Below are 14,723 nucleotides of genomic sequence, written 5' to 3' on the forward strand. Positions count from 1 at the left end.
TTCCCACGTGAGAAGGAAATGCTCCATTTCAAGAAAGATCCCTCGAGTTCATCAATGTCGTGCTCGTTTCAGTTTCCTATTCTGAGGGTCTGTTCTCGAACAGCCTTAGCAACAGTTCTAAGCTTGCCTCTCTCAACTGCTCTGCTAAAACGCTTCCCCAAGACTTTCTTCAATACCCTCCTAAGGGACATTTTACAAAGGTGACCAGGGAAGAACAGAGCTGCTCTTCAGCTGAACGACAAGTATTTTGGGGTCGAGCTCACCTTGAAAGTTTGGCCCAGCTGGAGGCCCTGCCGCCGTAGGCATAGCCCGTGGAGTGAACCCCTTTCAATAAAGCTTCTCCCCAGTCCTGACCCGGGGGGATGCCTGGACAAGATTCTCAATGATTCCTTTGGGATTTTATCAACACAGCACAAATTCCCTCGGGGCTTCTACAACAATGTGTTATAGCCAATTTCCAAAGTCTCTACCTACAGATCTCCTCGAAGGAAAACCTTCAAGCTCTTTCAATGCGCCTACCATGGGCTTAGAGTATCTGAGTGCCCGGCCCGAGACAAGTAACATGATGGTGTTGAGCCTGCCAAGGGCACTGGACTGCAGAGTTGAGGTCCAGAAGGGGGAAGAAGACAGCAGAGCCCACCCAGACCTCCTGTCCCACCCCCTGCCTGGCTGCCCTTTCCTCCCGAGTACAGGCCTGGGAAGAGCGCTGAGTGGTCTCTGGGGAGGAGAATGGCCACACTTGGCGGGCGTGAAGTAGCAACAAACAGGCCCTTATTTCCCAGCCTCCGCATCCAGAGTCCGCCTTCCAGCCTCTCAGCCCACTGCTCCACTGTCTCCAACCCAGAGTGCTGACTCACCTACTTAACTCCCAAGCAAGTTCAGAATGGCTGTCAAAATTTGGTCATCTCTCTGTAACAGCAAAAAGTCAATGAACCACAGAGAGCAGACAGCTAGGCTTTTAAACAGTTGGCTGCTGGACGGCCTTGTCCGCTGTCTCCTCGCCGCCCCCTGGCTCAGCCTCCCCGTCCTGTGCACCGCGCCGGGTATAAATAGCTCCATCTCAGAGCGAAAGCCCCCGATGTAAAAGGTTAGCTCGCCTCCATCTATGGGAAACACTCCATCATCACTGCATTTTCTTATAAAAAGAAAGCAGCTCCCCTACTGTGCACAGAGAGCTACTTGCTCTGGTCGTGTGTAAATATTTGATGTCGGTCTTTTGGCAAAAGGCCACCTTAACACTCCAAGCTTATGATTTACAAGGAGGAAGTGAGAAGAGGAGATTCGCCCTGTTATCCCCAGAAGCAAGTTCTGTGAGGCAGTGGCTCGTGTCCCCTGGCCCTGACACCCACACTCTGTCCAGCTAACCTGCAGGCTCCCCCCGGTGCTGTTCTTCCCCAGGGTCTGGCCGAAACGTGCACACCATGACACGTGGGCGATGCCCGTGGTCCCAGAAAAATGCAAGTGTGCTCCTTTCACCAGCTAGACTGACCTAAACTGTCCACACTCGGGCAGCGGGCATGACAGATCCTCGGCGCTCTGGACGCCCGTCTCCCCGGCAGACGCTGCACGCTCAGGGCACCACCTCGGTTCCAGGAGTGGCTGCAGGACCGTCACTGCACGTGCTGTCCTACGCCCTCTGACCCCACCACGAAGGCAGACACCCATCAGCAATCCCAGCGGGTGGTGCTGCAGCGAATGGGCTGACGTCGGTTCCTCCAGCCCTCGCTGCTGCTGTCCGCCTGCCCTCCCTCCTGCTTTCACAGTCTGAAGCAGTGACTGATCCAGGGGAGACATTACTCCTCTTCAGCGACAGTAAGGGGTCGCCCACGAGTTCGGCTCCATGGAACTGACGAGAGGGAGAGAGCCTCTGATTCACTGCCTTCACGGGTGAACACTCGGCCAGGCCCAGGGCATGGTTTCTCACGGAGCCCTCCCCAAAGGCTGGCGTCCCCTTAGCAGCTGAGAAAATGGAGGCTACAGAAGTTAAGCCATTTATCCACATTCAAATGGAATGTTAGGGCCAATTTAGATCTCAAATGCGGTTTGATTCTAAAGCCTATACTTTCAACAACTCACAGGTATTCATTGAGCTACATGATGATGTGCCAGGTGCTGCCACAGGAGCTGGGCGGGCGAGGAACAGCCCAGGTCCCTAGCTTGGGGGCAGGTGCCTTCTAACCAGGACACAGCACTCCCTGCCTGGGTGGCATCTCAGTGAGTTATAGCGAAACAGCCTTAAGGCTTTGGTTTGGGGCCAAATCAGTGCAGATTCATGCCTTCCTACATGGAGCACAAAACAAATAAAAATGTACTTGTAAGTGAATGAACTTATATGCATCCACACAAGGAATAGTATACAGCAAAGAGAAAAAATTGCCTGCAATTACATGTGAATAGGTGGATGAATCTCACAAACACAATGAGTGAAAAAAGCCACACAAAAAGGACATGCTCCATTCATATTAAGTTCATGACAAGTCAAACCACAATGAGATATCACCTCACACCTGTCAGAATGACATCATAAAAAAGACAAGTGTTGGGAAGTTGTGGAGAAAAGGGAACCCTTGTGCACTGTGAGTGGGAATGTAAACTGATGCATCCATTATGGCAAACAGTATGGAGATTCCTCAAAAAATAAATAAATGGAATTACCATATGATCCAGCAAATTCCACTCCTGGAAATATATCAAAGGCAATAAAATCACTATCCCAAAGAGGTGTCTGCATTCCCATGTTTACTGAAGCATTTTTCACAATACTTAAGACATGAAGACAACCTAATTTATTAATGATGGACTAATAGATAAAGAAAATGTGATACATACAGTGGAATATTATTCAGCCATGAAAAAGAAGGAAATCCTGCCATTTGAGACAACATGGGTAGACCTTGAGGGCATTATCTTAAGTAAAATAAGTTAGAGAAAGACAAAGACTGTATGATGTCACTTATGTGTGGAATATAAAAAAATCAAACTCCTAAAGATGGAAAAAAGATTGGTGGCCTGAAGTGGAGGGTGGGGGGAAATGGGTGAAGGTGGTCAAAGATACAAACTTCCAGTTATAAGATGAGTAAGTTCTGGAGATGCAATGTACAGCACAGGGACTACACTTGACGACATTGCATTGTATATTTGAATGCTGCTAAGAGAGGCTTTAAAAACTCTCATGACAAGAAAAAATTTGTAGCCATATTTGGTGATAGATGTTAACTGCACTTACTGGAGTAATCATTTCACAATATACACATATATCAAATCATTATGTTGTATACATTAAACTAATACAATATTATATGTCAACCAGGTGTGGTTCAGTGGATTGAGCATCGTTCCCTGGACTGAGAGGTCCCGATTCAATGTCTGGGTTTCAGGCTCGATCCCCATTGCGGGGCCTGCAGGAGGCAGGCAATCGATGTTTCTCTCTCACATCAATGTTTCTATCTCTCTCTCTAAAAAAAATGAATAAAAATATTTTAAAAAGATATCTCTTTTTAAAAATATTTTTTTCTTTATTGATTTTAGAAAGAGAGAAAAGGAGAGAGAGAGAGAGAGAGAGAACATTGATGAGAAAGAACGTCGATGGCCCTGGCCAGTTTGGCTCAGCGGGTAGAATGTCGGCCTGCGGTCCAGAGAGACCCGGGTTCGGTTCCCCCTAAGGGCGCGTACCTCGATTGCAGTTTGTCCCTGGCCCTGGTTGGGTTGTGCGGGTGGCAGCAAGTCGATGTGTCCCTTTCACGTCAATGTTTCTCTCTCTCTTTCTCCTCCTCTCTCTCCCTCCCACTCTATCTGAACAAAAAATGGAAAAATGTCCTCAAGTGAGAATGAATAAATAAATAAATAAATAAATAAATAAATAAATAAATAGAATGTCGATGGGCCACCTTCTGCACACCCCCAACTGGGGATCTCCCCACAACAACCTGGGCATGTATCCTGACTGGGAATCGAACCTCCAACCTCTTGGTGCATCATGGGTCAATGCTCAACTACTGAGCCACACTGGCCGGGCTGTCAACTGTATCTCAATGAAACCAGAAAAAAAATGTTCAAAACTAACCTATGGTGTTTCATGTAGGGACTGTGGTTACCTCTGGCACATAGAGACGGTGAGGGGCATGAGAGGGGCTTTTAAAGGGGTCTTGTAGGTTCTAGTTCTTGATCTAGGTGCTGGTTACATGCGTTGATCACCTTGTGAAAATCCACTGAGCTATATATATCCTTATGATCTGCAATTTTCTGTGCACGTGCTGTAGTGCAACAGAAAGTTTACGTGAAGATCTGCTATGAAGCCAAGAGAAAATGCATTTCATGGTGCATGAAACCTATCCCCTACATTATTAATGGGCTGCTCAGAGAGAGAAGCCATGCCTGTAACCACCAGGCCAACGTTCCAGGAGATGGCAGTGTTCCAAGGGAGTGCTTGCTAGAACCACCTGGAATCGCCCCACTCTTCCTCCCTTCCTTTCCCTCAACCCCAGCTCTCTGATCTCCCAAACCCGCAGGCTCCGGTGACGTACACAACAGTACCTCTCCCTCACCACCATCGGCATTACTGAGCATCCCCCAGAAACCGTTACTGGTCACCTTCTGTTACAGGGCCCGGTGGACAGGCACTGGGACCCCAAGGTGAACAGGACGCAGGACCTGTCCAAGGGTTTGAAAGTATGTCTGTATGAAACACAGGGTGTCCCAGAAAAATGTAGACAGGGTGTCTGTAGGATCTATTACATTTTGAAAATGAAATGTATTTTAATGAACACTGGCCGAATAATTACGCTCTTTTGTGTATACCTTCTTTGGGACACCCTACATATGTCTCTACATGTATTTCATTTGAAATACGTACATGGTCTTTACATGTATAGTTTGCAAATATAATGCCATGTAGTATGCTAGGAGGCCAACACGGTGGTGTAAATACGAAAGCTATTTGGATTCAGATGCAGCTGGGGCATCGGGAGTGCCCCCAGGAAGACAATCTTTTAAAAGGGCGGGAATGGGGACACGTGGGTGCAGGGTGTCTGCCGACGGGACACGTGAACAACACAACACTGTCTAGAACGTGTTCTGGTCCTAAGTGCTTCACGTACCAAGGCCTTAGAACTGAGTCCCGCTCCACGGGAGAGAGAGACCAGAGGAGATGAGACCTCACTGCCATCGTGAGGTACCGACCAGCCAGAAAGCAGGACACTGCAGGATGGGAAGCTGGGTTTATTTCAAGCAGTCAGGCTCATAAAAAAGGACTCTTCTAAGTCAGTAAAACAGAAGTGAGGACATGGTCACCATATGCAGTACATTCTGATTTGGCCACAAGCGCAGCCATCTGAACATGGGCTGGAGAGAGAGGGCACTGCCAGAGGGGAGGGTTAGCGGCCGGGTGGGGGCGGGGCAGGGGGGAGGAGCAGTGGGGGAGGGCCAGGGCAGGGCCAAGGGCAGAGCAAGGAGCGCACAGTGAGGAGAGGGGCAGGACAAGCAGAGCAGGAGAGACAGGACGGGGTGAGGGCAGAATAAAAGGAAAGCAGAGCAAGGACAGGGCCAGGGGCCGGGGGGGCTAGGGGCTGGGGTCAGGAGAGCTGTGGTGGCGCAGCAGCCTCAGTGGCCACGACGGCAGCAGGGGTTCTGCTGGCCTGGAAGGCCTTGGTGAGAAAGCAAGTTCCTGGGTGGGTCTTCAGATGGTGGGCAGCCAGCTCCGCCTCGCCCTGACCCTGACCCTGACCGCTGGTACCTGCCAACGCCTCAGCAGCAGCCAGCTCAGCAGAGGGCCTCCCTTCCCGGCCTCTTCCACCCTCCAGAAGCATAGATTCCGGCCTCTGTCCCACCAGCTGGAGTGTTTCTCTGCGCCTGTCCGCTCTGCTGTCTGACCACCCTGGGCCTCACCCACACCACTGGCTGGCCACCCAGGTCCTGCTTCTTCCCTGAGGGTGACCCTGGACCTCCCCTCAACCTCTCACCAACACGGCCACCTCGTCTCTCTCCTCCTCATGTCCCTTTCCCCTGCCCAGGCCCTTCCTTGCCTTGGCGATGACTTAACCGCTCTGTGCCTGTGTCCGTGGCCATAACACAGGGGCAGCAACAGTGCCTGCCTCCCGGCGCTGTGGGGTCCAGGGGGGTGCTGTGTTCACCCCGCTCAGAGCAGCAACAGCACAGAGGAACAGCTGGGTGGCTGCTACCATCGTCACGCTTGCTTGCACCTGGGCCTTCGCTCGCCAGGGCCCAAGGGCACAGCCTCCCCAGCCCAGGACACTTGGTCATGCTAAGGAGAGGAGCCCTGGACACATGAACAGGAGCCCAAACTTGAGGACCGGGAGAGTCTTCCATGTCCTGGGGAGTAGAGCCTGGGAAACAGGAGCTGGAGTCTTAACTGGATAATTCAGGCTGAAGCATCCCCTTGTTTATGGGACAAAGTTCTCATGAGTTTCATGACTCCGTGGAAAATACTTTGGAGTGCAAAGATCCACGTAAGAGTAAGACAGGTGCCTTTCCAGATGGCAAACAGCTTCCAGATGTGCTTCTCTCGTTCTTCCAGGTCTTTTGTAAGGACACTCATTGTCTTCTCAGAAGCAGGCTCCTTTTCTAATTATAATGAGCTTGCTCCCCCCCCCCCGCCCCAATTCTGGGAAAAGAACACATGCCTATTTCATCCCTGGCCAACAGAAACCTTGGGCTCTTCCAGAGCAGAAACGCCCTAACCCACTAAGCACTATTCCCGAGTCACACTCTCCCTCCCATCAGGAACACACGGTGAAGGCGGGTTTGAATTGTGAGCGGGTTTGAATTAATTTTGTTCTGAGAATTTCACAGCCGTCCCAGCGACAGCCGTGTGCTCTGGCGGAGCCCCCGCCGCAGGCAGCCCCGCGCACCGGTGTCACAGGCGCAGAGTGGGGTCTCACCACTGCACTTGCCAGGGGAAATTGCACGTTCTGTCTTCAAGGCCGGATCTAACGCAGCTACAGCCAAGGGAGGATATCCCAGCATTTCAAACACCCGAGTCAAATCTGAAGAGCAGGCTGTGTGGTTGGACTCACGGCCGGAGAATGGGGCGAGGAGAAGTGGAGGAGACAGCCTGACTGCCAAGGTCACAACGGCTAGAGAGACAATGAACGCCACTGCAAACTTTCAAGGTGATCTCTGTTGGGGTTCAGCTTGTCCCTGACATGCTCGGGCAGTAAAACCAAAGAGAAAAACTTCCCTTGTGACTCCCCAATTCTCCTAAGGTGGGGGAGGGATGCCAGTGGCTGTCTGTGTGGCTGCTACCTCCCTGCCTCCCTGCACAGCTTAAGATGTTAGCACAACTAACCATCAGCTTCCCAAGGAGAAATTTAAAACTATGCACAGCCACAGACGGCCTCTGTGGGCACCAAGAGGAGATAAAAGGAGCTGATGTGACCACAGTCCGAGACGTGTGATGGCGTGTCCCTGCAGGAAGTGAACGGTTCCTCCTTGGCTTCCCCAGGTGCTGATGAATCGGGGCTGTGGATGTTTTCCCCAAGCTGATGCCATGGATGTTTATGGCACATCTCAAAGCAGATGTGACATTCCCCAGCTTCAGGGGACTCTGCGACCACGCATGGAAGGCCTTGCAGAGGGAGGGGGCCTGACCTTGCTGCCGGAGAACCGGACTATCGGTTATAGTCATGAAATGGACATTCTGCAACTGTACTATCCAAAGCACTAGCCACTAGCCACTTACAGCCACTGTGATTTAAACTAATGAAAATAAAATCCTAAAGTTCGATTCCTTGGCCCTCCTGGCCACATTTCAACTGGTCATTTGCCACGTGTGGCTGACCCCATTGAAGAGCAGAGAGAGAGGACATTCCCACCATCGCACGGAGTTCCAATGGCCAGTGCTGCCCGAGATGTGTTCATGATGAGCCAGTCACCTTTCTTACGTCATTCACCCACCGCACCAGTGGTTGTGACCCCCATACCATACAATGCCTGCTGCTACCATACTGTCACGCTAACTTAGCTATCAGTGTTCTGATAGTAACAAGGGACGGCTTCCAAAGTTTACACCTGTCTGTGCTGTACAGTGTTCTAAGGCTTCGGATGACTTACAGGAGGGTGTGTCCAGAATTAAGACGGAAGTCTCCTCTGGGTATGTTTGCGGGCATTTCAAGGATTGCAAGGAACGTAGAACCCAAACTCCATCCCTGACTTTGCTAATTCTTAGAGAGAAAAACTACTCAATAATCAGGACACCGTGTTGCTGATGCCACCTGCCATGTTTTGCTGGGATGAATAAATTCGAGGTAACACTTCACTTACCCAGGAACCTGCTGCCTGGCAGCCCTCAGGACCCACACACGCTGCCTTGCTGGCCCACTCCGCAAAGCGCCTCCCAGCTTAGATGTACCCTAGTGACTCACCTGCCTCTGTGTTAACCTGAGAGCCCTCCTTTGCTGGCCACGTTTCCCGCTTCGGGCAGACCTCTCTGCCTTCGAAACAGCAGTGGTGCTATCCCACGCAACACACCGCAGAGCTAACCCACTGCGGGGGCGAGCTCGGGTGCCGAGCGCCCCAGAACGTGTCCCCGTGGAGCTTACAGGGACCAGGCTGATCAGTTCACATCTCTGCTGTTGATTCAAGGTGCCGCCACTGCTACTTCAAACTGTAATCGAGTCTACAAACAATTTGCACTTTCCGAGAGGCATGATCCCAGGGGGTAATTAACAAAACCGGGGAATAACCTTCTTCAAAGCCTCAAAAAGCAGCACAGATCGAGACCACCACCCCTGACACAGTCACTCCTCTTTCTCCGGGGCCGACCCCTCGAGAGGTTTCCCGAGCAGAGGTGGTGGGCTCTGTGGAAAACTCCCCAACAAGTGTTAATCAGAAGCCAAACGCAAAACGTTTACTAGCTGCGGAGCTTTCTGAAGGGAGCAGGCTCTGGAGAGGGGCTAAGGGGACAAGACCGAGAAGCCGAGTTCCTGAGGGCCCCCAGGGCGTGGGTTCCGTACCATTGACCATGCCCAGGTAGAAGACCGCGTTCACCAGCACGCCTCCCTTCCGGAAGTGGTCGCTCATGTGCTCCAGCCAGTTGGCATCCACACTGCTCACCGCCTGGCCGTTCGTGGACACCCGGAGGGGAATGGTGATGGGGTAGTACTGCCGGCACTCCTGACGGCTCTCGGGTCTGTTGAAAAGGGCGAAGATCTCCATTCCTGTTGGGATTTGTAAAGGTGGGGAGACAAGAGTTTAAACAGGGATAAGAAGCTGCCTCGTTGGGTCTAGTGGAATCTCTCAGGAGCCCGAAGAAATGACACCCAAGGTAAAATCTCCGGGAGCGTGCACTGCTCCCCAATAAAACCTGCTTCCGAGTGGTAAGTCGGAGGGAGCGCCCTGAAACAGACGTGGACCTCCAAGGCTGAACTTCGAGGGGGGGCTTCGCTTTGAATCTGGCATATCGTGAATTGCTGTTATCTGAGATTACTAATTTGTACAGTTAGGTGTTTAAAAGAAGGACAGAGCCCAGAGTCCTAGAAATTCATACAAAGGTGTTTGGAAAGAAAAAGCAGACATACTTGGGTGAGAGCTGGTCTTAAAAAAAAACAACTGCAAATGCACACAGGCACATAAAAGCAAAAATACTGCTGTTATTCCAGGAACCCTGCACACCCCCGAACTCACTATTTATAAACTGCAGTGGTGTTTCCTGGGGCCAATCCCATAATACTTAATCAAGCGCATCAAAAATACATCAATGATATGTAAAAATAAATATGTTCCCGTAAATGAGGACTTCCTGCCTGCAGGCGCTGGCAGTGGGGTGCTGAGCTCGCTGTTGCTCCCCTCATAGCTCGGTTCTTCACAAACCAATCCTCACTGCCACCCGGCCGCTGACCCGCACCTGCTGTCCGTGCTGGTGGCCACGAGGGAGCAGTACCGGCCACCGGGAGCAAATACCTGGAATTTCAATCTAAGTCCGAAGGTCTATTTTGTGTTACTCACTTAGTCAAGCAAGCAGGGTGCACCCCACTTAAAAAGCTCCGCTTACCCAGGTTAGTCAGGAATACGCTTTGGTTTCCAAAAATATCTGCTTCAATAAGAAAATCCCTGCCCTTCTTTCAAAGAAATATTCTAAAGGTCATCCACAATGGTTGACATTCGCCAAAAAAGGCAAAACACACGCATGCTCCCCGGCAGGAGACTCCTCGCCTACGCCACGCAGGGATGCTGCAGGTGACGTGTCAGTATTGCATGATTTTTTGCACGAGCCAGACAAACAGCCTCACTCTCCTTTATTCAAATAAATGCATTTGTCTGCTTCCACATCTCAAGGGACAGACGACCACGTGCTGTACACAGGAGGGAATGATGAGGCACATTAATACCTGGTATGTCCATCCGTGTACCATCTAAAACCACCTCACACAGGAATGTTTTCTGGACAAAGGAGGTATTTTCACAGCCCCATCTGAGCAAGCCTCCGCAGAGATCTCTGGGGAGCAATGACGAGCCTTTGTCATCAGCAAGAGTTAAGCGGCAGGGGTGGGGGCATTTCCTGCTATCCATGGACTGGAACCAATTAGGAAAGGAAGGTGCCCATCTTCACAAGTGGCCACCTGGATTTTAAACAACCACCTGCGGCTATATTCATTATCCCCCCCAATGACCTTTCTCAGTCCACCTGCCTGAGCCAGGAAGCATCTCCAGCCAGTAGGTGCTTTCACACGAGAAACTGGGTCTCGGTGTTCGGAGCTGGCGATCACCAGCCTGCTCTGTGACTCTGAAACACACGCTTGAGGGATGGAGCCCGCAAAGCAGGGTTTGTAACGGAGGGGAACCAAGCAATGGGCGGGCGCTGGGGTGGGGACAGGATGCGGACTGGATGACCAGGTATGTTCTAGCCCTGGGTGCCAGGGGTTCCAGTCACAGTCACAGCCACAAAGGCCCAGAGGACAAGCAATGCTTTAATGAGTCCTCGATTCCTTCACAAGCAGAACCTGTTAAGCCTTTGGGTGCAAGTAGTTTATCTGGGAAGTGATCCCAGGAAACAGTGAGGGGGAAGGGGTGGGAAATAGGTAAGAGATAAAAGCCCATGAAAAGTATTTTAATGAGCCCTGGCCGGTTTGGCTCAGCGGTTAGAGCGTCGGCCTGTGGTCCTGAGAGACCTGGGTTCGGTTCCCGCTAAGGGCGCGTACCTCGGTTGCAGTTTGTCCCCGGCCCTGGTCGGTTGTGCGGGTGGCAGCCACTCGATGTGTCCCTTTCACACTGATGTTTCTCTCTCTCTCTCTGTTCCTCTCTCTCCCTCCCACTCTACCTGAACAAAAAATGGAAAAATGTCCTCGGGTGAGGATAAAAAAAAAAAGTGTTTTAATGAGAGGCCACTCTGGCCGCTGGGGGCTCAGTCCCCCTGAGATGCTGTAGAGAACACACCTCAGGTTCCCTTACCAAGGGGCAAGGAAGCTGGGGCCTTTATCTTCAGGGACTGAGGACCGCCCTTGAGATATTACCTCTGGCCCTGCAGGCGTGTTCCCAATCCAGGAACCCCCCACCCCCCCAGAGGCTGAGAAAGCTGTTCTCAGGTGACTCCAAGGTGGGCCAGAGCACCAGTCACCACGGTCTGCTATTGTCAAGCACAAATGCAAACGAACTAAAAAGAAAGAGAAAGAAGAAATCACACTTTTTGCATGGGGGAAGTGAGTGGGGAATTTGGAAGTGGCCAGAGTCCAAAAATATATGCCAACACGTGATCACACAGGATCCCCCCCACACCTGGCCGGACAGAAACACACCTTCCCGGCTGCGAAGGGGAAGGCCGGACAAGAAGTGAGAGTGCGGGCAGTGTGAAGGGACAGGGCCGCAGGGGCTGCGACACAGGTGCAGCCCACGGGGCCCCCTCCCGCCCGGACCCTCCCAGCGTGGGGGACCAACGCCGGGACAGCAGTGCATTCTCAGGAAGGGCAGGACATGCTGTTGGAACCCAGAGCCCCCACAGCATTCACAGTAATGAAATATTAGGAGAAACTGTCAGATCCTTCAGTCAACTCCTCCGTCCCACTGTCTCCGCGGCCACGATCCTCTCTCCTCCCCTGGAAACCAGCCAAGAGAAACTCTCCCCGAATGACGTCCTTTGATGTTTCAATATTCTGAGTCTCCAACACTCATCCCCACACGAGCAGGCACCAGGGATTCCAGAAAGCAGCCCCAGGTCTGTTTACATTTTCTCAGCTGCTCTGTGACTCAGTCATGACCTCAGTGGGAAGATTTTTTCCAGATATTGGACAGAAAGTCCCCAAGGAGGGGGAAGGCATTGTTTCCGAGAATGTTCTGAGACTGGCTGAAGACCTAGTCTGGCAGAGCACCGTTGGGTGCACCAAGACTGCCTCGTGTTTCTGTCTCTGTCTAGTTGTGTTTCTCTTTCTCCCTGACACGGGGGCCTTGTCTTGTGCCATTCAGATCCTCTGTGAGCAGATAAGTCCCTGTAATGTGACAGACGATGAACATACGTTTGCTGGATCCACCTAAGCCAGACAAGTGGGGGAAGCAGGGAGGAAGAGAGGGCATGGAGCCCGCTGTGTCTGCCAGCCTGCCAGCCAGGTCCACTCCGGCCTCGCTGAGCTCCTGGCGAGCAGGGACGAAGGCAGACGTCCAGTTCTGGGGCCTATACTTAGGCATGAGGTGGAAGCCTGCAGCCGGACTGCAGGTAAAGCCCCAGAGAGTGTGCTCTGCAGGTACCAGCAGGTGGGCTGGGTCCTGGTGTTCCAGGAGACCTCCAGGCTGCAGGGAAGAGAGGGTCAGAGTCTGGCTTACGGCACAGGGCTCCACCTGCTAGATGGGAGGAGGAGGAGGCTGGTGAGTGAGCTGGATGGAAAGAAACCAGTGGGGATCAGAACTGGCCTGGTAGTTGGACTGAGTGAGGGCTAAGGTCTGCTGGGGTCATGGGCAGGGAGAGCTGAACTGAGGGGTTTGCATTGGGAGGGCAGGGCTGGGGGCACCATGCTGGGAAGAGAGGGCGGAGGCCTGGGGCCCGTCCGGACTCCTGAATCGGCGAGGAGGCTGCTTCAGGCTTCCATCGGGCTCAGGCACTAGCAGCAGCACCTCTGGGCCCGGTGGAGGCCTGTGTGCCAGGGCACAGTGTGGGCACCACGGCGTGCCCTGCGTGGCACAGGAATCCACTGGCAAGGATAACAGCGGCCACAGGCACGCGTGCTGTGCTGACAGGAGCCTTTCGCCCTCCCCCTGGCCTGCGACTCCCGGTCTCCAGGGGTTCTCTGCCCAGAAGCCTACGTGGATGCTCCAGAAGTCACAAGCTGGTAAGTGGCAAAGCGAAGCGTCTTTCAAACCCCAAAGCCTGGCTGTTTCCCAAATCTAACAAGAGGCTAATTTCATCAGCACACAGAAGGCAGGAGCTGATGACCGCGGGTGGGGGTTCAATCGCTGTTTGTTAATGGACTGAGTAAAAGGGCAGAGAGATGGTGGCAGGTTTGGGAGGGGGCAGAACCACGGGGTAGAACCACTCTGGGGACCCAGGGAGGGAAGGGGAACACACATCAGAAAAGCCAGACTCAGGAGGGTCCCTCCTCTCTCCCCGCAACAACGAACTGCCCACCAAGGCGGCCTATTGACTGAGACCCCTGGGCCGAGAACACCACCGAGATCACTGGCTCCGGTTTCTAGCTGGCCTTTCCGAGCACTTCGAGTGGGTACAGGGTAAGAAGGGCAGGGCTTAGAAGACATTTTCTTATTATTTCGGTGACAGCAAGAACAATGTGAATTTGCATGAACGTGTCTGACCTCTTTGTTTCTGTGATGGAAGTTGCAGCAACAGAGACACTGAGGGGAGGGCAAGCGGGGCTCACGGGGGCCAGCAGAGTAGTGACAGGTGGGCATTCGGTGATGCCTTCCTAACTGTCCCCGCGCCGGCCTTCCCCCTGGCCTGGTCATCAGAGGCAAAGGACACAAGCTCCCTGTGGACAGAAATGCTTCCAAGGGGCCGGCCCTGCTCTTCAGAGCAGCGTTGCACGGGCCGGGGGCGCATGAGCTGGAAAAGGGGAGCGTCCTGGGGCACAGGCATGGGGCTGTCCCCGCACTAGCTCGCTGATGTCTGCTGAGTGAGGCCATCACACCAACAGGAAATTCCCCTGGACCAGGACATACAAGCCAATGAGCAGGAAGAAAACCACACGATGGGTCTCTGAGGGACCCGAGTGGGCACATGGCATAACCTCTGGACCAGAGCCGTTCCCTGGAGCCTGCGGGACTGGGGAGGGGCAACCTGCCCGGTTTCCAACGGCGAATTCACTGGCTAGCCCTATCCGAGCAGTCGCAGCCTAGACCGGCTCCCCTCGGCCTCCTATGAAGGAAATAAATTAACCGAGGAGAAAGGGGGGGAAGGAGGGAGGCTCCCTCAGGACTTTTTTTAATTGTCTTGCTGTGATTGCCTATTTAAGCCCACCTGGCAGAGGAGGCGTGGAAACACTTCACCCTCCTCGGGGGCCCGAGAGAAAGGCAAGCCGAACGCTGAGCAAGCAGCAGAGAGGGGAGGCTTGTGTGTGTGTGTGTGTGTGTGTGTGTGCGGGGGGGTTCTTGTGGGGAGTAGGGGTGTGCAAGGAAAAGATAAGACTTCCCAGGGAAAAGATTAGGAGACAGGCCACAGTCAGATGAAGGCCATGAGCAATACGGACAGGGTCCCTGGGCATCTGGCCTTCAAGGAGGCTGAATGCTGAAGCTATGAGGTAAAATTTAACTGCACGAGGGCATGGAAGGGC

At 52.8% G+C, this 14,723-nt stretch overlaps 1 protein-coding gene across 2 annotated transcripts in view; it reads right to left on the reverse strand.

Moving 5' to 3' along the window:
* Positions 1-14,723, reverse strand: part of RFTN1 (raftlin, lipid raft linker 1) — a 194,995-nt gene that overhangs the window by 44,313 nt on the left and 135,959 nt on the right. For both annotated transcript variants that reach the window (XM_036267063.1, XM_036267062.1), the window contains one exon: positions 8,970-9,173. In XM_036267063.1, coding sequence (XP_036122956.1) covers positions 8,970-9,173 — 204 coding nt within the window. The remainder of the gene's footprint in view (positions 1-8,969; positions 9,174-14,723) is intronic.

The sequence above is a fragment of the Molossus molossus genome, unplaced genomic scaffold, assembly GCF_014108415.1.
Source record: "Molossus molossus isolate mMolMol1 unplaced genomic scaffold, mMolMol1.p scaffold_m16_p_18, whole genome shotgun sequence".
NCBI lineage: Eukaryota > Metazoa > Chordata > Mammalia > Chiroptera > Molossidae > Molossus > Molossus molossus.